General features: G+C 45.4%; 1 protein-coding gene and 1 non-coding gene across 2 annotated transcripts; one reads left to right on the top strand and one right to left on the bottom strand.

Annotated features, from left to right (window-relative positions):
• Positions 1 to 30: 30 nt before the first annotated feature.
• On the bottom strand, positions 31 to 103 carry TRNAR-CCG. The gene has a single exon. It is a non-coding gene; the product is annotated as a tRNA-Arg (tRNA).
• A 2,111-nt stretch (positions 104 to 2,214) lies between these two features.
• On the top strand, positions 2,215 to 8,917 carry KPNA2 (karyopherin subunit alpha 2). The gene is made up of 11 exons (XM_039715917.1): positions 2,215 to 2,270; positions 2,916 to 3,025; positions 3,115 to 3,252; positions 4,188 to 4,276; positions 5,049 to 5,317; positions 6,479 to 6,573; positions 6,657 to 6,920; positions 7,553 to 7,786; positions 7,868 to 8,050; positions 8,159 to 8,308; positions 8,415 to 8,917. The coding sequence occupies exons 2-11, from the start codon at positions 2,957 to 2,959 to the stop codon at positions 8,505 to 8,507; spliced, it is 1,584 nt and encodes a 527-aa protein (XP_039571851.1). The 5' UTR covers positions 2,215 to 2,270; positions 2,916 to 2,956; the 3' UTR covers positions 8,508 to 8,917.
• Positions 8,918 to 22,040: the final 13,123 nt, after the last annotated feature.

Here is a 22,040-nt window from a genome sequence, read left to right as displayed (position 1 = left end):
CTGCGGCAGCGCCACAAAATAAGTGAGGCACGACCCAGATGGGACTCGAACCCACAATCCCCAGCTCCGGAGGCTGATGCCTTATCCATTAGGCCACTGGGTCACCCAGCACAGGCTGCGCGCGCCACCCAATAAGAGCTCCGCCCGGCCCGGCCCGGCTCCGCCCCCCCATGGGCCGTCACGTTCTCCCTGCTCGTGGCGGGCCGGCCACGCCCCTCCCTCCTCGCACACCATTGGTCGCGATGACCCCAAGGCCCCGCCCCGCAGCGCGTGCCCGCGGCCCCGCCCGCGCCTCAGAGCGGGTCCCCGCCCGCGGCGCAAGCGCGTCACTGTCAGACCCGCCCGGGGCCGCGTGAGGGGACCCGCCCGGGGTCCCGGCGGCTCCCCACTCGGCCTTCCCAGGGAACCCCCCCCCCCCCACACACACCTCCTCAGGGCTCCGTGACCCCTCACGCCCTTTTGCCTCACACACGCCTTCTGCTGCCCCACAACCTCACCCGCAGCTCGGCCGCTGTCCTGCCCCAGCTGCCCAGTCTCCCTCCACCTTCCTGTCACTTCACTGTGCTGGTAAAAGCTTTGGGCACTGTCGCCTCCCTCACAGCCTCACCGCTGGCAGCACCTCGCACACACTCCTTCGGCCATCCCAGGCACTGCCAGCCCTCTCCCTCCCCTCAACACCCATCCCTGCACCCAGATTTCACTGCTGCAGACCATGCACTGCCAGCGAGTCATGACCCAATGGAATTTCTTCGTGCCAGCTTTCCCATCCTTCACGAAAGCAGGTTTTTTACCTCCTTTTCTGCTTTTAAACTGCCTTTTTTTTTTTTTTTGTCAAACTACTCTTGTTTAACATCTCCATTTGTTAGCAATGTACTTCTTTTGGCTTCCCTGCTCTGTTTGTTTTGGTGGGTGTTTTTCACAAAGCTCATTGCTGCAAGGCCCAAAACCAGCTATGAGATGTCACTGGTAATTCCTCCTCCTCAGCAAACACCCTCCACACCTGTGTGCACCTACAGATTGACATAAGGGGTTTAATGTGATGGCTTAGCACACAGACATTGATGTGCATACCTGACACTTCTCTGTGTTGTGACTTATAGGTATCTCAAAATGTCAGAGTTGCTGTCAGAGTCATGTTTTCCCTATAGTTCTTTGGTTTGAACGTCTCCTGTGAAAATCAGTGTTCTTTTGTATTCCATCCCTCATGAGCAGGCCAAACCATCAGAAACAATCTCATCCCTTTTCAGGCCATGCCACAGCGGCAGGAATCCTTCCCTTTTGTTGTTCCGTATGGTTTGTTTTTCATCTGCCCTGATCGCTGTAGAACTGCTTTCAACTGCAATCTCATATCCCCTTTTCTTTGCATTTCTGTGCACCACATTTCTAGGAGACAATAAGTGAGGCATGGAGCCATGGAATCACGGAATGGTTTGGGTTGGAAGGGACCTTAAAGCTGATCCAGTTCCACCCCCTGGCACGGGCAGAGACACCCTCCGTTACCCCAGGTTGCTTGCAGCCCCATCCAGCCTGGCCTTGGACACTTCCAGGGATGGGGCAGCCACAGCTTCTCTGGGAACCTGTGCCAGGAAAGAATTTTTTCCCAATATCCCATCTAAACCCACTCTCTTTCGGTCTGAAGCCATTCCCCCTCGTCCTGTCACTGCACGCGCTTGTCCCAGGGGAACCCCGCTGGTTACTGAGGCAGAATCTGCGCTCTGCTTGAGGGAATGGGTGTTTCTGCCCCAAACCGCCACAGCCAGACCGCTCGGGGATACAATTCCCTCACGGCGATCCTCGCTCCCGTCCCGGGATATGGCACGGGCAGAGACACCCTCCGTTACCCCAGGTTGCTTGGAGCCCCATCCAGCCTGGCCTTGGACACTTCCAGGGATGGGGACCGCTCGGGGATACAATTCCCTCACTCCGATCCATCCGTCCCGGGATAGCAGCGAGCCCGGCCCCGCGCACTACAGCTCCCGGCGTGCCTCGCGCAGGTAGCGCCAGCAAGCCTCTGTGGGGCGGCGCGGGGCACGCCGGGAGCTGTAGTACCGGACCTTGTCTGCACGTCACGTCCGAGCGGCTCTTCCGGGAGGGCATTCCCCGTCATCGCGAGCCGGGCTGCTTTCAAACCGGCCAATCAGGAGGCTGCTTTGGCTCGAACTGGCCAATGGCAGCGCGCGGCCGCGGGAAATTTAAATGGCGCGTGGGGCGGCCGTGGGCAGTGGCAGCGTGCGGCAGCGGCGGAGCGAGCGGCGGCGCGTCCGGCCCAGGTGCGGGGCCGGGGCGGCGGGACGTGGGCCCTGCGCTGCCCTCTTGGAAAGAGCCATGCCTGCAATCCTTCCGGGGCCTCCCGCGTCCCTACTGTCTTCTCTGGGGCTGGCAGGGCTGGTGTATCCTAGCGCGGGTTCTCGCTCCGGAGGGGCTGTGGCCGAAGCGAAGCCGGTTCTCATGCCGGGGATGGCCGAGCTGCGGGGGTTTGCTTCGTTACCCGTGTGGCCGTTGTTAGGTGCTGCTGGTTGCAGCCGCTGTGCAAACGCCCTCCGGGGTCCTTGCCATTGCGAGAGCTCGCTGCTCTCGTCCAGAGAGGTCGGGGTGGGGCTGGGTGGGATCCTGTGCAGCGCAGGTATGTGACAGTGAAAATAGTATTGAACAGCGTCTGTGTATTGTCTGTGGAAAGGAAAATCTGTATTGCTCCTGAAAATAATAACTAATAGTATTTGATTTAAAGTATCTTAAAATCGCGTGACTGTCTTCTGCTTTTGCGTTGATGCTAGAGCTTGTTGTGACATCTGGCTGTTTAAAGAGACAGCTGTTGATCAAGTCAGATGTTGTTATAGTATTAATACAATCTATTGTCTCATTTTTGAGCATGGATCCAATTTTTAAAATTTAATTTTTTTTTCCTCTGTTTTCAGACTTGTTTTTATCTGTCCCGCTCGAAAATCTAACAAGCAAGATGTCTACTAATGAGAATACACCATCAGCTCGATTGAACAGGTTCAAGAACAAAGGAAAGGACAGCACAGTGAGTACTCTGGTGCAATTAGTACTTTAGCCAGCCATTGTCTCTAAGTTTTGAAAGCCAAGAACTTACTCTGAGTGTTTCTCCTCCAGGAGATGCGAAGGCGGCGCATCGAGGTCAATGTGGAGCTGAGGAAAGCTAAGAAAGATGATCAGATGCTGAAAAGAAGAAATGTGAGCACTTTACCAGACGATGCTACTTCTCCCCTTCAGGAAAACAAAGGCAACCAGGTAAGTGTGTACTTGGAATAGGCACACTTGGAGGGTCTTGCCATCTAAGGTCCTGCACCAGGCCTGCATGAATCCCTTCTCAAGGGCAGGCCAGCACTGCTACATCTGCATTAACAACTCAGGCCTGTATTATCACCTCTATCACCATTATCACCTCTAATGGACAGCACTCTTACCCTTCTCAAGGGCAGGCCAGCACTGCTACATCTGCATTAACAACTCAGGCCTCTATTATCACCTCTAATGGACAGCACTCTTGCACACAACTGGGGATGCCTTAAGATTTAACTTTCATATTTTTCAGGTTCTGTGCTCCTTTAGTGTATAACTCTGAGCTTCATATTAAGTGTTAGCAAGTTCCCTTCACAGGGTAGGCAGACAAAACAATCCTTTTCTATCCTGTCCTAGGACAGCTATTACAACCTCCAGGCCCAAAAAGTATAAACAACAATGAATTGAAGAGAGAAAAATAAAGGGGATGGAACTTCATAACCTAAAGCTATAATTAGACAATTAACTCCAATATACAAATGGACCAAAACTTATAGTGTCAGACCTTGTGACCATTTTGTGTTCATCTTTGATGTAGCCCTTGCCAGGCTCTTGCACTGCCCAAGGAGTATCCATTGAGGCCTTTTCATAAATACCTACTTTATCTTTTAACTCTGTCTAGCCTCTGTTCTAAGTCAGCCTTTTGAGAAGGCATCAGTGGCTGCAGCTCCATTTTAAGCCTAGCAAAACTGGTATGAAGCACTTGGTTAAAAAAGCTTTCAGCAGTTCACATAACTGTAGATGAAGCTAGCTGATGAGGTTTTGCAATATCACATGGTGGTGGCTGTAAAATGGGACCATTCATGGTGTTGTGTCAGAGCTCTCTGTGGTCAGGAATACACAACAGTCCCAGTGAAGCACTCATGTAATGTTTTCTTGTACAGGTTTTGGCACACTGGTCAGTTGAAGAAATAGTCAAAGGAGTTAACAGTAACAACATGGAGCTTCAGCTACAGGCTACTCAAGCTGCCAGGTAAGCAGTTCAGAGGAAACCACCTCAGCTGTGCGAGGCAATAACTAGGCAAGGTGAGAGAACTGACTTATGAGCCTTTCTTATCAGGCAGTATTCCAGCAAACACCATCTTATATACCATGTTGAGGTACCCATAACTCAGGCATGGTTTTATTGAAACCATGTGGCTTTTGACTGTTTCAAGTGCCTGAATATTTTAGTAGGAAGTGGTAATTTGCTTTAGTGGTGGCAAAGTAGTCACTTTAGATTTGAAGGAGCAATGATAGTAAACCCTTTATTATAGCAAAGTGTAAGGTACCTTTTAAACTGTGTTAACACTTAGGGCTGGTATGTACGAGTGTGGCAATCCACCTTAGAATGATGTGAACAGTGAGATGGCTGGGTTTTGAAGTCTGCCACGTTTGTTTCTCATTCCAAATCTAAAATATCCTTTAATAAGCTTGCATATTGCTGCAGTGCTGCTTCTGGCAGTCACTAACCTCTCTCTGCTGAGGAGCCTCTAGCAGTTCAGATGTGTAATGACTCCTGCAGGTCTGCTGTACTTCAGAGTCTGACAGAGCCTCTCACATAGTGAAGACATGCCAAATCCAGTATGAACAGAGGCCTAGGAAGCCAGTGTTCAGCTTGTCTGTGTTTCTCTTTCATGCTGTGTTGCCTTCTCTGCATGTTAAGACAATGCTAAGCTTTTTACATATGGTGCTTTTAAGACTTTAATTTGTTGTTCAGATGTCTGCAGGCTAAAATAATGCTTCCTGTTTGTCTTCCTCCTTAGGAAACTCCTCTCAAGAGAGAAACAACCCCCAATAGACAACATAATTCGGGCTGGTTTGATTCCAAAGTTCGTCTCGTTCCTGGGCAGAGCAGACTGCAGTCCCATCCAGTTTGAATCTGCCTGGGCACTCACCAACATCGCCTCTGGCACGTCAGAGCAAACCAGGGCAGTGGTGGATGGAGGGGCAATTCCAGCCTTCATTTCCCTGCTGGCCTCTCCACACGCTCACATCAGTGAGCAGGCTGTGTGGGCCCTGGGGAATATTGCAGGTATGTCCCTGTGCTGCACACTCTAATTATCCTCCTGAAAGGTGGCTGGAGTCAGGTGGGTTGGTCTCTTTCACCAGGCAGCAAATGACAGAACCAGAGGACACAGTCTCAAGCTGCACCAAGGGAAATTTAGTCTGGATATTAGGAAAAAGTTTTTTATGGAAAGGGTGATAAAGTTCTGGAATGGTCTGCCCAGAGAGGTGGTGAAGTCACCATCCCTGGATGTGTTTAAAATAAGACTGGCTGTGGCACTAAGTGCCATGGTTTAGTTGAGGTGTTAGGGCATCTTTAAGGTCTCTTCCAACCTAGTAATTCTCTGAATTCTGTAATTCAGACCTGTGCCCTTGTCTGAGGTGGGAGGGCATCACTCCAACATCACTCCTGCTGTGCCATGCCCTGTGCTGAGCTGCCTGGGAGCTCTGCCCCAATGGCTTTCCAGTCATGACATGCCCTGCATTGCAGAGCAAGCAGGAAATCTGTCTTCAGAGCTCATGCAATGCCTGGCCCAACCTGTGGGTTGTGTTGTGGGCACTGCTTCCAGATTTCAGCTCAGGTTTGATGGATCTCTAATCAAGCTACAACACAAACCTTTTTCAGACATCGCAGTGTTTTTGTGACTCAGCAATGAGCTCTGCTCTGTGTGTTGACTAAAAGGGGGAAGGCAGGAAGCAGTGACTCAAATAATTGGGATTTTCTTAGTTTGTCCTTAGAGTTTTAAAATCAATTATAAGGTATTTATTATACCTTGCAATAGAGTTCTCAGTCAAACTCTGACATGCTGTCAGCATTATTGTGTAGTGCCCAATCATGCAGCTGATTATTAGAATGCATTTTGAGTCCCATATTGTGGGAGTTTTTGTAGGGTTTAGATTTGTCTCCAAAGAAACATGCAAAACCCTGCATGGTTATGAACTCTTAGGAAAAGCTGCATAGAAAACACTCTGCATTACCTCTTCCAAAACAAAAGGTGAAGCTCAGTGGCTTGACTGAACATGCCTGTCATGTGACTGAACTGTGGCACTAGTCCTTTTTTCCTCTTGTTCCTTCTTATTTTATCCAGCCCTTCTTAAGGACTAGAAGAATTTATCTTCTAACCCACAGTGGTTCTGTGTACACATGTTCTGTGTTTTTCTGGTCTTCACCTGGATTTTTTTTTTCCAGGGGATGGTTCTGCCTACAGAGACCTGGTTATTAAATATGGTGCAATTGAGCCACTGCTGAGTCTCCTCGCCGTTCCTGACCTCTCTTCCCTGGCTGTAAGTGTGCAGAGTGATTCAAGTTACAATTACTGAGTAGAACTGGGTGAATTATTGCTAACCATTTATTCCAACCGTTGTAGTCTGGCTATTTACGCAACGTTACGTGGACCCTCTCAAACCTGTGTCGCAACAAGAATCCTGCGCCTCCCATTGAAGCCATCCAGCAGATCCTTCCAACTCTTGTCCGGCTCCTGCACCACGATGACCCTGAGGTGTTGGCAGACACGTGCTGGGCAATTTCCTACCTCACAGACGGCTCCAATGACAGGATAGAAGTTGTTGTGAAAACTGGATTGGTGCCACAACTTGTGAGACTCCTGGGATGTAGTGAACTGCCAATAATGGTGAGTGATTGGATATGCAGGCTGCAGTGCAGTTCTAGCCATGATTCAAATAAAGCAAGTTAGGGAGAGTAGTGTCCATGGAACTGAATGGCTCTTTTCATACATGAGTCAGGTGTTCTAATTTTTGTGAAGTGAGACATCAGTTTCTGTCCTGCCTGGGTGCTGTCCCACACGAGGCAGACTGGTGGTGCTGATGACTATTGAGCTGCTTTACATAATCATTGGATTTACTTCACAGGCCAGCACAACAGTCAACATTCACTAAAGCTTGCCTTTCAATTGCTGTTTCAGATCCAAATTCTAGGGACAGTGCTCGCAAGTGTGCTCTGTGCACACTATAATTAGAGCATAATAAAACTGCATTAGTATTTAGCAGGTAGTTTCCCTAAGCTCTGTCATGGTGGTTGTTTGCAGACTGGCCTTGGGAGGTGTGCAGTCTCTGCATGCAGACATGAGTGTCTGCCTGTGGAATGCTAACAAGGAGCACAAATCCCTATTATATGTAGCAGTCATGTTGTTAACTGGGAAGGTTAGAGTGGGTGGCCATCAAGTACCATCAAGTATAGCTGTTTGCTATAATCTAATCCAGTTTTGAACAATTTTCCTAAGTATTCCATTCATCTTTGTTTCAGACTCCTTCACTAAGAGCCATAGGAAATATTGTCACTGGTACTGATGAGCAGACACAGGTTGTCATTGACTCAGGAGCACTGGCTGTCTTTCCAAGTCTCCTTTCTCATCATAAAAACAACATTCAGAAAGAAGCAGCCTGGACAATGTCCAACATCACTGCTGGGCGTCAGGATCAGATCCAGCGAGTTGTAGACCACGGACTTGTGCCTTATCTCATTGGTGTTCTGAGGAAGGTAAGCAAAGCCTATATTTACCATGCTGAGCCTTTTCCTATTACTTCTCTGTGCTCAAACACTCTGCTTTTACCTTGGCAGGGGGATTTCAAATCTCAGAAGGAAGCTGTGTGGGCTGTGACAAACTACACAAGTGGTGGAACAATTGACCAGATCGTGTACCTTGTTCAGGCTGGTGTTCTTGAACCCCTACTGAATCTTCTCTCAACTAAAGACAGCAAAACTGTGCTTGTTATCCTGGATGCAGTTTCCAACATCTTCTTGGTATGTGGATGCAGTGTATTTGATTATTGTGCATGTTGTTGCTAATGGCTTTCCAGTAGCTGCTGCTGTATATCTTTCTGGAGGTAATTCCACACTTTTCTGTTGCAGGCTGCTGAGAAGATTAATGAGACTGAAAAGCTTTGCCTCATGATTGAGGAGTGTGGGGGTCTAGACAGAATTGAAGCTCTCCAGTCACATGAAAATGAACAAGTGTACAGGGCCTCATCCTCCATCATTGAGAAATATTTCTCAGCAGAAGTAAGTGGCTTCAGGGGTCTCTCCCACTTTTATTACCTCTTCCAGCACTGACTACTAGATTCAAATGCTACTGCTATTCTAACCTTCTTCTTTTCTTTCCTTCTAGGAAGAGGAAGACCAAAATGTTGTACCAGACTCTACTGCTGACAGCTACACTTTCCAAATCCAGGACAGTACCCCAAATTCTTTCAACTTCTAGGTCTTGCTTATACTGCAACCACCTACAAGTGGTTTAGCACACAGATGACTGCCACCTCTTTGTCTTAATAGTTCCTCTTGCCTTTACTGGTTCTTCTGTGTCCTGTAGCACTTTGTCCAACTGAAACATACTTGAACAGTTCAAACTCTATATGTATCTGTGAATCTTTAAATGTAAACCTCATTCTGTGAGATACACTTGTAAATACTTCCTGTTTCTGTCCTTGTCTGGGGAAAGAGCATGTGAGCAGTTCAGGCCTCACACAAAGCATTGAGCCACTGCTCTGCAGGCCTCCCCACAGCCTCTCACCTTCTACATGACCTGTTGCAGTAATAAGTACACTGAACAGGCTTTTAAGGAAGACTTACTTGAAGTTCAATAAAGTATTGTCAGTACATCAAATTGAACTGTGTCGCTTGCTCTCTCAAAAGCTGACTGATGGGGTAAATAAACATAGTCAAAAAACAGATAATGGCATGAATGCAGGTCTAAACCATGAGAGATTCAATGCTGAAGATGGTGGTTTTAAAGCACCCTGGTGACCCCAAGCTCTGATTTCTGCATACAGCAGCCTTCTATTACAGGACCAAGGAACTGCTGCTTCTCTCCAGGTACTTCCTGTAGAAATCTGATTCATCTTACCCTGTGCATAGCTGAGCTAAACTGGCTTCAGCCTCTTGGAGAACTGTTTAAAGACTAGTAGTGCTGCTTAACTGTAAGTAATAGTGTGGAGTAGAGGCAAGTACAGCAGTTAACCAGTTCCATACATGTTCAGGTATCCTTAGACAGAGCATAGGAAATGCTTGGAAGCAGTTGCCTGCCCTAGAGAGGAAAAGTGAAGGCTTTGTCTTGCAATCAGCTATCCTTTTATTGCTAAAATCATTACTTACAGGAACGCCTTTTGTCCCTTAAAGGGGTTGTGCAGGGTGGGGTTTGGAGGGGAAGCAGTCTTGAGTGGAGAGGAAGAACTGTAGTTCTGTTTTCCAGCTTTTTGGAAAAACTTGGATTGAGGTACTTAACTTGACCCTCCCAGGAGTCAAATCTGCTGGAATAACTATATTGTCTCAGCTTACTGAGTGTCTCTAGCTCCAATGATGGTGTAGGAGAGGTCAGAGTTCAGGGCTAGATGTTTCATAAACATGACTTAATTGGACCCACAGTGTGTCACTTTTACTAGTAAAAGGTATGGGGGAAATTCTGATATGTAGGCAATTCTCCCGGAGTTTCCACTGGCTTTGTTTTCACCTTTATGGGTGGAGGGGAATTAAAAAACCTCAAATACAAAACGAAAAAAACCCCCTTTATTCTGCTAGGTGAACCTGATAGAATCAGGTTTTGTCTCCAGTATTAGTCACCTTTTGTATGCTTCCAAGTTTATTTTGAAGTGCAGATGGGTAGAAAAGTGGATTTGGGTGTAACTCTTTGGCAATCCAGGGAAGATCAGGTGTGCTTCATGAAGAATTCACTCTTGTGTGCTGCTAACAAAGATCTCTTTAAATGTGTTGTTGCTAATGTAGATGATGTCACTCTTGCTTTCATTAGTGTGGGGCGGGTCTGCTGCTCCCTATCCCACACTTGATGGTAATTGGTTCCCTCCCTGACTGGAGGCTGCTGATGACATCCATCCCTGGGATCTCCCTGGAGCTTTGGCATTGCTGGGTTGTGATAAAGTTACAAAGGGCAGCAGATAATTTGTCTGTATCTACGGTCCTATACATCTTGTTAGCAACAATACTGTTTTGTGCAGAGCAATCTCTGTGAGTCACTGCCACAATGATTGTCCTGCTGGGCTACTGGAGCTGTGGGAGTTCCTGCTTCCAGCTCAGAGCATGGCCCTGGTGACACATTGCTGTCACTGATGCACCAGCAGGGCTTGCAGATTCTACCTGTCACAAAGGACACTGGCTTGTAAAAACCACACCATCCTGAACTGATTCATGGTGACCTTCATACTTTGGCCTCTACCACTTCAACTGGTTTTCTTTAGCTCCAAAAAAGCTGTAGCATGTACCAAGCCTTTCTGTGGGTGCCTAAAGAGGCTGAACTGTGCCTGGGCTCTGTTCCAGCCCTGCCTGCCCCTGAACTGGAGGGGGATCAGTGCCACCAAGGTCCCACAGCTCCCCTGGGCCCAGAGTCTGGGATGGTCAGACCTGTGCACAGGGGAAAGGAGCAGCCTTGCAATGGTGCAGCCTTTACCTTCTGGGGGAAAAACAACCAAACGGGGCATTTCTGCACCTGCAGTGCACCTCTGTGTGCTTTGCTCTATTGTCAAACCTCCACCCTTGACATGAAAGCATCAGTTAGAAAATGATGGTTTCCTACGTGATTGTAGAAAATTTAAGAATTAACCTGCATAAGAGCAATTATGCAAAGTCAGCCCTAATGCGCGGTCGCTCCTCCCCAGCTGGGCTCTCTGGGCTCTGTGGGGGCACAGCTGCAGGGACAGTTTTGTGTCGCTGTGGAGCAGCCCGGGGCCGGCAGAGGGCGGTGCCCGAGGTGGGAATATCCACCGGGAATGCTCAGGTGGGATCTGCTCCATTCCCGAATAAAAACCACCCAGCTACGGCTGCGGGGCGCTCCGTGTGGTTACTGAGCAGCTCTCTGCTAACTCCCAAGTGTTCAGCTAGGTTAAATATCCAACATAAGATACAGCCTTTTAAAGTCCCTTTAAAATCTGAATACCCTTACGTCAAAACACAACTCCCTTAATTCTCTTTAGCATTTGTAATTTGGCTTTTCTGTCTGTATCTAGTAAATGCACAACACTTGTTCAAGATCGTTCTCTTGGTTTCTTTTTTTTATGCATTACTTATTTCAGATTTATCCAATATATTGAGTTAATAATAGAACACTGCAAGGTCTTTAGATGCCTGACAGCTCAGTGGCTTAATAATTAACTTTCTAGGGCCAGAGACTGTTTTTATCCAAAAAAAAAAATGTGTTCAGCCTATCCACGAGTGAACCCTGTTGGCAGCATGTATTTCCACAAACAACAATCTACAATGGTTATGAGTAAGTGACTGTGGTGAGTCACTCCTTATTCTAAGAAAATGCAAACTATTTCTGAGGTTAGGATCACAGTCACCCATGAGGATACGTCTCTAGCTTCAAAAAAGTGGTAGGAGCAAAAAGGAAGAGGAGAATTGTTATTGCTCCTGGTTTTTAGGTTGTTGGGTTTGGTTTTTTGGGGGTGATTTTTTTTTTTAATTTTTTTTTTGGTGCATGGCCCAGTCAGATTTAAGAGCTCGTCAAATGCCTCATTCAGGACAAGGGCTGGAATCAATGTCTGGTGGCCTGTGTGTCAGTCTGCCAACTCCTCTGTGCTGAGAGCAACAATAACAGACCCCTGCTGACATCAACTGGCTTGGAATGCAGTTGTTGCTAATGCTGTTTTATCTGTGGAGTGATGGCAAGATTGCAGTCTGAGATCTCAGCAGACGTAACTGCCTCTGAAACTCTGATGGCAGCAGATGCTGCCTGGCTGATTGCTCCATTTGCTGTTCCCCAAGGTGCCAGGCTCTGGAAGGAGAGCTGGGACTTTGCAGGCCTGCAGTTCTGTTCCCTTTCCCCTGCAGGAAAAACAGCTTAAACTGTGGGAAAGTTAGGAATGGTTAAATCAGTAGAAATCTATTTTTTTCTTTTCCTGTGAATTAGACTGAAGTATTCTCTGAAGCAAAGCTGCTTCCTGCTACTCCATCCAGAATGATTTAAATTGCACAGAACCACAGTGGTGTATCAGCAGCAAGAAGCAGCTGTAGTTCTGCAGGAAAAGGAATTCACTACCCAACAATATTTCACAGATCTCCTCTGTTTCTAAATCTATTTTGCAGCAGAGCAAACTGAGACACAAGTTATCCACAGACATTCAGAAAGCTGCTGGCAGAATTTACCTGGAGCCTGGGAATCCTGATGTCTGTCCCTGAAATTAACCCATGGCACCTCTGGTCACTGTTATCCTTGTGCTGAATATGGGATTATCCCAGGAGCATTGATAAGGTATTTTGATAAGGTATGATGTAGATTTAAGTACAGGTCTAAACTTCAGAAGGTGTGTAAATTCGGGAAGAGGCACTGTTAGTCAAAACAGAAGTAATTAATTAAGGTTAATTGTGTTTAGTTATATTTGACCCATAGAGGAAAATGTTAGGACTTTCACTTAAAACCTAACAGGAAACACATTAACCCTTTGGCCTTCAGAGGATCGTTAGGAAAAAAGGCTAAAAGGGAATTAGGGGACCCCCTCCTTAGGCTGGGAGGGTGCACCCCCCGAAACTGGGAATTTCAGGCCAAACCATTCACAAGAACATTCCTGCTCCAGGTGTGCAGAGCTGTGTTTGTCAAACACCTTCTCACTGAGCCAGGGAATGGCAGCGACATGAGGCGGGCAGAGCTCAGCCTGCGGCCAGCTGAGGGAGAATGGATTTGCTGGGAGTTCACAGCACTTCCTATGGATTAAGGGTGGCTGGATTGCAGTCCTGCCCCGACTGCAGAGCATGTCTGTCTCAGACTGGCTCCAGGAAATGGATGCTCTTCCTCAGGAGGTTTCGTGGAAGAGCCGTGGCCCCTCTCCAGGCTGCAGCTCACCCACTGCCCTGGGGAGTGCCATGGCTGGAGGGAAGTGACGTTGGGATTCAAAGGGATGAGGAGGGGAGAGAAAAAAATAAAGCAGGATGGAGAGAAATCCTGGTAGTTCTTACCAAGCACAACTTGCTTGACCACATTAAAATGTTGTGCTGATCATTTGAATAAAACAATGGGCCAGCTCCAGAAGTGGTGTGTAAATCACGTAGCAGGAACAGAGTTTCAATTGACTGACACACTGAAAGCAAAATCAATGGCACTGACTTCACTGTGGGGGAGTGATTCAAGTTACACTGCCTCTTTTGTTGGGCTTGTAATGAGGACCCATTCTCCTTTATTTCATATCTTTCTCAATTTGCATTGCAATGTGAAATGAAAATCATGGGGTCGTCTTTTGAAGGTCTGATTTTTTTTTGTGTGTTTATATATATATAAATCACAGGGTCATATGTACATTTATATATTAAAATATATACAATAGTGCAAAGCTGTCTAATTTTTTCTCTGTAACAGATTGCTTTGTGTGCAGCTTCACAGTGGTAAAATAGCTGTACCACCAGGAGTATTAATAATGCTCTGTGGGCATATGGAAGATTGGAGGTACAAAGTTATCAGAAAATCCTCAGTAATCTCCAAAGCACATTTCCACCATCCCAGTCACTTCATTTTTACCCACTATATGAAACAGATGTAAAAATAGCTCTTTCATCAGTGGATTGCTACACATATTTGGACTGCAGAGGCTCAGTTCTGTTCAAAGCAATACTGTGAAATCGTGTGCAGAATGTGCTGTTAATCAGAAGCAGCAATTTAATGTTACGTATCCCTCTCTCCTCCCACCTTCAGCTCTCCTTCCCAGTTCTGAGCAGGAAACGACACTTGGATGGAGCTCAGCACACTGACTTTCTGGATAGACTCTCTAGGAATGAGGAGGGACTTGAATTCTCTCCATATGTCATTTCCTTTCCCCTAATGGCTAAAAAACCCCAATTGCTGCAGTTCATATAACATATAAGAGAGAGAACATTACCAATCTAGGGAAATCAGGGCAGGGGGATGGGACAGGCAGGACAGCCACATTCCAGTTCTGAAGAACTGCTTTGCAGACTTGAATGGAGCAGGAATTTGTCATCTGTGTACAAATACTGGTTTATGTAGTTCCTTAAACTGAAGCTATTACCCCATCTGTACTTAAGTGTACATCAACACCTGCAGTCTGGGGCCAGGCAGGGATTAGGGAAGGAAAATGTAAGCAGAGGGGGAGTGGAACAACTCTGCAAGATGTAAACTAACTCAGAAAGGCAAAACAGAGGGGACTGAGGGAGACTGACAATGGGGACCTAATAATTTTTAATAAATCCGATTTTAATAGCAACTGCTCCTAGAAATTACTTAAGAAAAATCAGATTAGCCCACTCCTGCAGCTTTAGTCCAAACTGTCTTTAAAAACTTTTCTGTTCAGTACAACCAGGAGCTCATGCAGATATCCTGCCCTGCTGCAGGACACAAAATTTGATCTGCTGTATTGCACAGCAGATTTGCAGCTGTCAACAGAATTCAGGATGCTGTAGTTACAAAAAAAAAAAAAAAAAAACCAAAAAAAAGCAACCCAGGAATAAACATGACATAAAAAACCCCAACAAAACCATTTTAACTGAAATTTTACTTCCTCATAGCCAACCCACTGCGTATTGGACCCAAATTGGAACATAATGTCTTTCTAGCAACATAATCCAAGGGTTTGTGAAATTTGTAGCGGCCAAACTGTGCAGTGCTTTGCAGGACAAATGGGACATGACATTTGCTCAAAAAAGCCTGAATTTTGCAGTCAGTGAGTGAGAACATGTGCACAGAGGGGCTGTGTGTGTCTGCTTGCAGGGTGATTGTATCTGACTGAAGAGCCAAACCCTCCCATCTCTCATTAGACACACTGCCTAATTAGACATGTTGCCCCTGAATATTAATGCTAAAGAGAAAAGGAGAAAACTACCTTTCCTCCAGTTCTATTTTAAAGGGTTTCAAGAGTGGAATAAAGGAATGAACAAGATACATGGTGACAGATTTTGCTTTGGGTTACTTTTAGCGCTTCACTAGACCCACTAACCTACTTAAATATCTGTGCTGTTCTTATCTGGTATAAAACCTTGCTTTGTAACTGTTAAAATGAAATATTTGAGAGGTATTTTTAGAGATAACTTTATCTTAAATCCTCTCAAATTGATTTCACAGTGGACTTGCAGGTGATTTTGTTTAAAAAAAGCACAAAAGAAGCCAGTACAGCCTATGGATAGGTTAGGTATTTTTGAAGTTCAGAAGGTTTTAGGAAAAAGATTTCTTTTAAAAAAGAGGAATTGTTGAGCTTATTGAACCTGCAAATGCTTTTGTGTCATGACTGAGCTTATTTATGGATTTAGTTTTCATGTAGCATGTTTAAAAATGTCTCCAGACTTCATGTAAGACAGACCAGAGTGTTTCCAAAGCTGGACAGCCCGAGCTCCTTTCAGCAATTCCCAGAACTGTGAGGAAATGTGGTTTGCACAGCCTGAGACTGCTGAGCTGACCTTAGTGTCTGCTTCCCCATGGCAGAAAATAATCATCCCATGGGGTTAAGGCTTTGTGAGCTATTTTTGGGTTTGAACCTTGCACATTCAACTACCTGTAGGACTAGACAATATTGTTATAACTTGATACATTTCCTGGAATTAATCTTTTCTCTTGAATGGAAATATTTGGAAGTAACTTGAGTGACACACATGGAAAAACTTCCACTTGCTTGAAGAAAGAGAGAATCAGAACTATGAGGTGAGGGCTGTTTTAAGTGACTTGCACTGCCCCAAGATGCTCTCCCTGCCAACATGAGAGGAGTCTGCTGCCAGCCTTGTGCCTATCTGTGGCTGCATTTTTCCCTAACAGCCACAGTCCCTGCAACAGGTTGGAATGGGATCAATTGCTCCTGTTAAACCTCATCATAAGCCCTGACACGTGGAATTCTGGACAGCTTGGAACATTCATCTCTGGATATTTGGATAATTCATGATGGCCAGGGAGAACTGGCTAATTATGCCAAATTACCAAGGCTTATCAGACAACGTTCCAGGGCTTTTGGAGAGCCAGGAAAGCTTCTCAGCTTGCCACGGCTGCATGGCTGGAAGCTGCATCACAGAGCATTTGTTGCTTCTTCCAAAGCATTAAGCAGGGGCTGTGGTGCCAGCTGGGTGTTGTCTGGGCAGAGCAGGGGCTGATTTAACAGGGCAGCACCTGCCAGTGCATCACTGCTGGTCACAGTGGCTGAGGGTGAGTGCTTTAAGCAGGGGCTGTGGTGCCAGCTGGGTGTTGTCTGGGCAGAGCAGGGGCTGATTTAACAGCGCAGCACCTGCCAGTGCTGGTCACAGTGGCTGAGGGTGAGTTTACAGCAGCAGGGCTGAGTCAGCCCCTGGCATCCCCAGCAGTGGCACCCTGCTCTCAGCATCACCACCGTAATCAAAGCTCAGAGATTTGCAGTACAGGAGATTTTACAGCTCACCTTTTGCAGATGACAAAATAATGACTTCAAACTGATGCTGGGTCACAGGGAATATGAAAGATTGGAGAAGGTTTGATGTTCCTTTAGTGGCTAAATAATGTGGCTTGTTTAAAACAGTGCTGTAAGTCAACTCTTTAAATACTGATTTGGGCTGAGATTCTTCTTCAAAACACCTCATTTATCTGAGCTCTGGGACAATACACACAGTGTCAAATTGAATCAGACATTATCTGCAGACAGATGTTGTGGTCCAGCAGTAAAGTTCTTGATGCATGTCACTCAGAAGAGACTGTTTCCAGCTGTCTTCTTCTGTAAGGCCTTCTAGGAACCTGTTTTGTATCAGCCAAGGAAATCTAAAGATGAGATTCTACAGTTGCTTCATTCACAACACGAGAAAGTTGCACAGAGCTGTTGCACAAGGGAACATGTGGTTTTTCAGGAAACCTCCCTAATTTAACTTGGTATATTTAGCACGTACCTCTCAGAGCACTTGACAAAGCCAATTGTCCAAGAGTCTGGAAAATAAATTGTATTATTGGTAGTGTCCTATGGATAAATAAGTGGAAATCACAGAAGAATAAAGGAAATATTCTTCAGACAGAGACCTTTTTTTTTGACCCAAGACTTTTGGAAGCTGATTTTGTACTTCACGTCAGCAGTCTCATTGATTTTGAATCAAGACAAGTCAGGGAATATATTTTAAGCCTAAAACACATCATTGTGCTTGAAGACTGAAGCTGGGCTCTGTCCTGTGTTCTAGGCTCTTAAAATGCTGTGCAGCACCTGCCACTAGATTCTGGGCTGGGAGACACATCCTGCAGCAGAGAACAGGGGTGAATCAGCTAGACAAGGGGCTGGGCTGGCACATGGGTGTCACCTCCAATCTTTTGTCCAGGCACCAGGACATGGCTTTTCACTATAGATTTTCCCCTCTCAGAAAGTGGATTTCAGCCCCTGTCTAGTAATAAAATACAACACATCTATTTATTCCATGTTCAATACCTGTCTCTAAAATCTCTCTTTTCTTCTTCTGCTAAAGTCACATTAGGATAGGGCTGTCCTGCAGGACATGATGAGGAAATAGCATGGCTAGAGAATTGCATGGAATATCTGTGCATCAGTTACTAATCTGTTCTGGATGGATGGACTTAGAAGTTATCTTAGTGACTAACCACTGGAAAATCCTGTGATATGGAAGCTCATGCATTTTTTTTGTAGCCACAGCTGCAGTCATTTCCCTTCAGAGACACATCATTTCCCCAAGACACATCCTGTCTCAGAGGGCCACAGTGTCTCTGCTCCAAGCTGCTGTCCCCTTTCCCAGTAGCCAGCACATGGGTGGAGATTTCCTTCCTAGTTTCTTCTCCTGAAAAGCTTCATCTCCAGCTCCAGCTTGAGAAATGGATTGATTCTTGACCTCTTGCATAAACATTGTCTCTGCATGCCAAAGGGAGCCTTAGTGAGAACCAGAGCCCCTGTCTAGACATGTTTCTTCATCCCAGGGCTCTGATAGGTTTGTCCTCCTCTGCTGGGTTAACTCTCTTTGTCTCCGAGCAGCAACAGAGACAGAGTAAAACCAGATATTTAAGCATCTCAATGCTTTAATGTAGTTTGTTCCATTCAGCAGCAACACAAATAATCCTCCAGTCTGACAATTTTCATAATCTGCAAAGGGAAAAAAGGAATCTTGTACCAGGTGAAATTTTCTGTTCCTTATTTTGATTCCTGAAGTGCAGAGGCATTTTATACACGACTGCAGTAGGGTTTGCTCCTTTAGCACAGAAGAGCAGCAGGGAAGGTAACAGAAAGCCTCATGGAGGACAGAATTCCATCCAGGAACAGGACAAAAATGTGATGGACCTGCAATGAATTCAGGAAGTACATTAGCTACAGTAAGAAGTTATGATTGGCTTAGGGAAGGTTTAGAAGAAAAACCTGTGCCAAAGAGGTAGAGCAGGAGAACAATGCCCTTTGCAAGCAAAGGTGTTGATGAATGCTTTGAAAGGGTATGAGTTAATCAGGCAAATTAACAAAGAGGCAGAGAAAACTGCTGGAACAAACATTCATCATTCTTCACAATTTCATTTTTCTAATTTTTTTTGCCAGATTAACAGAGCTTTACCAAAAAAAGAAAAATACCGATGTGATAAGAAAGGGAACAGACTTTCATAAATATTTCAAATGTATCTCTTTCTAGATGGAATTAAACCTGATCAATTAAAAATCTTTGGGATTACCTAGATGTAATCTGCTATATTACTTTATTTCTCAGAACTACACCATTAGGTGGCAAAATAGGCATTTAGCATTATCAGTTGCACATTCAGTGGGAATACATCATAGAGAAAGAAGAAATGAAGGTGGGATTCTCTACTGATCAAATCATCTTTAATTCCATTATCCCCAGGTGTGGTGTCTATAATGGCAACCATGTCAACCATGTCAGGCTCTGGGAAATTTAGTAAATGATGGCTAGTAGAAGTAAATACAATCCAGATTTTTTTAATTGCCTCAGGAAAATAATTTTAACCTTTTAATTAACTCACAAAATCAGAATAATAGGGGCAGAGCTCTCTTGCTTTCTTGATACCTCTACAGAAACAAGGAAAGAATGTGATATAATACCAGCCAGCTCTCATTACTGCTGAAGGAATGTGCTGTGATTAAACCTACATATAGAAATAAATGGAATATAACTCTTAAATGTTGATTTGCTTTGAACACATTCCACACGCTGAGGAAAGAGTTTCCAGTATACTCTTCCATTTCTAAAGATGGGGAGGACCTCACCTCTAAAAAATTAACAACCATCCTCTTCTGGAAATGAACACTACTTGGTTAAAGATGTTTGTACATATTTCCCAATGTCCAGAACCACTAAATCCTTTGAGAACTACCTGTGAAAGGAAAACCTTCTCCTTCTTTCTCTTGGTAAACTCAAGAAATCAAAGCTCTTTTTTGTGCAGCCATGGAACAGAAGAAATTTTTCTATTTCTAAATACTTCAAAGTTTCACTCATATGACACCGATACCACCGGTATGATATCATAAGGATACCAACTATTACTTTATTTTCTCCTTATGGATTTTGCACCCTGTTGGTGTCCTAAAGATACCTGACCTTGCCCCGTCTCTACACATTTCCTCCAATCCTTTAGGGGGTGGCTCAGCTGTGAAGCTCTGCCTGAATAAGGCTGGATTGAATTCCCAAATCCAGCAGCAAGGCTGTCATCCAAAATGATCTGCAGGGTGATGCAAGGCACTCCCATCCCTGCGGGTCCCAGCGAGCTACCTCATCTTGCAAGGATGTGCTGCTCAGGGGTACCAGCCTGCCCTGGAGCATGGGGCTCTTGTCAGCAGCTCTGAAGGGATTCGCTTGTCTCTCTCACAGGAGAGTGAAACCTCCTGAAATGGAACTGCATAAATACACAGTTTGCTGCAAACTCTTGGCTTCTGAAAGCGAAAGCAGGATCAGGGAGACATCAGTTCTGTTAATCTGAGAATATTTTGAGAATTTGGGGGATTGTGCTGGCTCAAGAACCTCTGGATCATAACATTCCAGTGGGATTCCTTGGTTGGGAAAGCAGCACTTTGAACCACCAGGGACTGCCAGTCCCCTTCACTACTGCAGCTCCTGGTGCTCTGCCAGGCTTCCCTTCATCTGCTGCCTGCAGATCTCACTCTGGTCCCTCACAAACCACTCAGCTTAGATCCTGCCTGCCAGTTCTACTCAGCGAAGGGAACAGTGAGTGAAAATCCTCATTTCCCACCAGAACTGGGAGATAGGACAGGACACAAACAGCTGTGGGACACCCAAGGCACGGCCCTTGTGCCCCCGGGACAAAGAGAGAAGGGAGGGAGCAGCAGCTGGCTGAGTGTCTGAGATCAGCCTGTTCTCCCCACCTTAGGGACACGAGGACCTGGTCCTGACCCAACTGGGACCCAGCCCTGCCAGGCTGATGGAGCTGGAGCCCCTCTTCACCCCCTGTACCTGCTCTACAGCACTGTCCCATGTGTCACTGGGGTATTTGGCTTTATTTGTAAAAGCGCTCAAGTCATGTCGGGTGTTTAAAAATTAAGTAAATAAAATCAAATATGGCACATATTAGAGAAAAATGTGCAGCAGTAGCAGCCATCCTGCAGGCAGTACATTTTACATGCTGACCCAAATGCACAGACTGTCACTTAATGCTCTAACACTTGCAATATATCACAGTGTTTTCACTGAAAGGTGAGCAGCATACCCAAAAACCTTAGAAAAATTTATAGTTCAGCAAGTTCCTTTCTGAAAAGCAGTTTGAAACCAAGTATGCTTCATGACCTTTAAAAAACACTTTTAATGAAAGCATTAAAATGTTCATATAACTACTGAACAATGAAATACTGTATTTAATCCCAAAGGGTTTTTTAAATATTGGCATTTCAATTAATGTGTGACACACTAGTTATCCATTAGAAAAAGATCATGTAGAAAGAATTCTATGTTTAATATAACATTAAGTACTTTTGTCAAATTATATCAGAATTATTGAATGTTGGGTCCAAAGGGCAATGCAAGAGCCTAGGAATGAATAATCATGTTAGGAAAAATCTAGAAATATGTTAAGTATGTGAAAAGTAGTTTTATGTTTTTGCTTTTCTGTTCAGTTTAGCAGTGGCCAGGTAACGTTGCAATATTTGCAAACCATCAGCCATTTGCTTTATATACTTTGTTTTATACTTGGTTTGAGAAAAGGATATGTGAATTTGTAACAGATTGAAACTTTAATAGCATGACCTTCAATTACAAATGTTGATTTTTCTTTTTCTTTTTTTTAATGCAAGAATCAGGACACCTGGAATGTCTTTGGGGTGTGTGTGTGTGAATTTACATAACCATTACAAAGTAACTTCTTAACTGTTTCATTGCAGTGTAAAGCCATAAAATCCATAAGTATATAGTTCATGGTTTATAGTAAATGCTGCTTAGACTTTGTCTCAAATTCTTTTCTTCTGAAGCAGTGGCGAAGCACTGAACCAATGCTTTCTCTTGTGCTCTGCCTGTGCTGTGAAGGTGTCTAACATTTGCCAGTTTTGTGATAAACAGCTGATGGCACAGGGAACAGGCACAGCCCTGGCCAAGGAAGGGACCCCAGGATTCCTCTGCTCCCTGGTGAAGTGACTCTGGAACAGCAGTGCCACCACTGCAGGAAGCACTGGAAATCTCCACCTGGCACCTGAGACACTTTGGGAGGAAGCGAGTCCCCATGCACAGCATAGGAGAGGTCACATTTTATGGAAGGAAAGCCTTGAGAACCACATTGCACTTCCAAGGCCTTCAGTGGATTAAAAAAAAAACCCCAAAAATCAGTTGCACACGCCAGGTTTGAATGAACGAGGCCCAAGCTCTGAGCTGTCAGGATGGGACCACCCGAGGCACGGGTACAGCT

The sequence above is a fragment of the Passer montanus genome, unplaced genomic scaffold (assembly GCF_014805655.1).
Source record: "Passer montanus isolate IOZ18808 unplaced genomic scaffold, ASM1480565v1 scaffold35, whole genome shotgun sequence".
Classification (NCBI taxonomy): domain Eukaryota; kingdom Metazoa; phylum Chordata; class Aves; order Passeriformes; family Passeridae; genus Passer; species Passer montanus.
Note: the sequence above shows the minus strand (reverse complement) of the source record. Positions and strands in the feature narration are given on the sequence as shown.

Excerpts from the sequence above, each read along its gene's own strand:
- KPNA2 (XM_039715917.1), top strand. The coding sequence starts at position 2,957 with ATGTCTACTAATGAGAATACACCATCAGCTCGATTGAACAGGTTCAAG. Across the intron at positions 5,318-6,478 it reads GGCCCTGGGGAATATTGCAG|GGGATGGTTCTGCCTACAGA; the intron begins GTATGTCCCTGT and ends TTTTTTTTCCAG. Across the intron at positions 6,921-7,552 it reads GTAGTGAACTGCCAATAATG|ACTCCTTCACTAAGAGCCAT; the intron begins GTGAGTGATTGG and ends TCTTTGTTTCAG.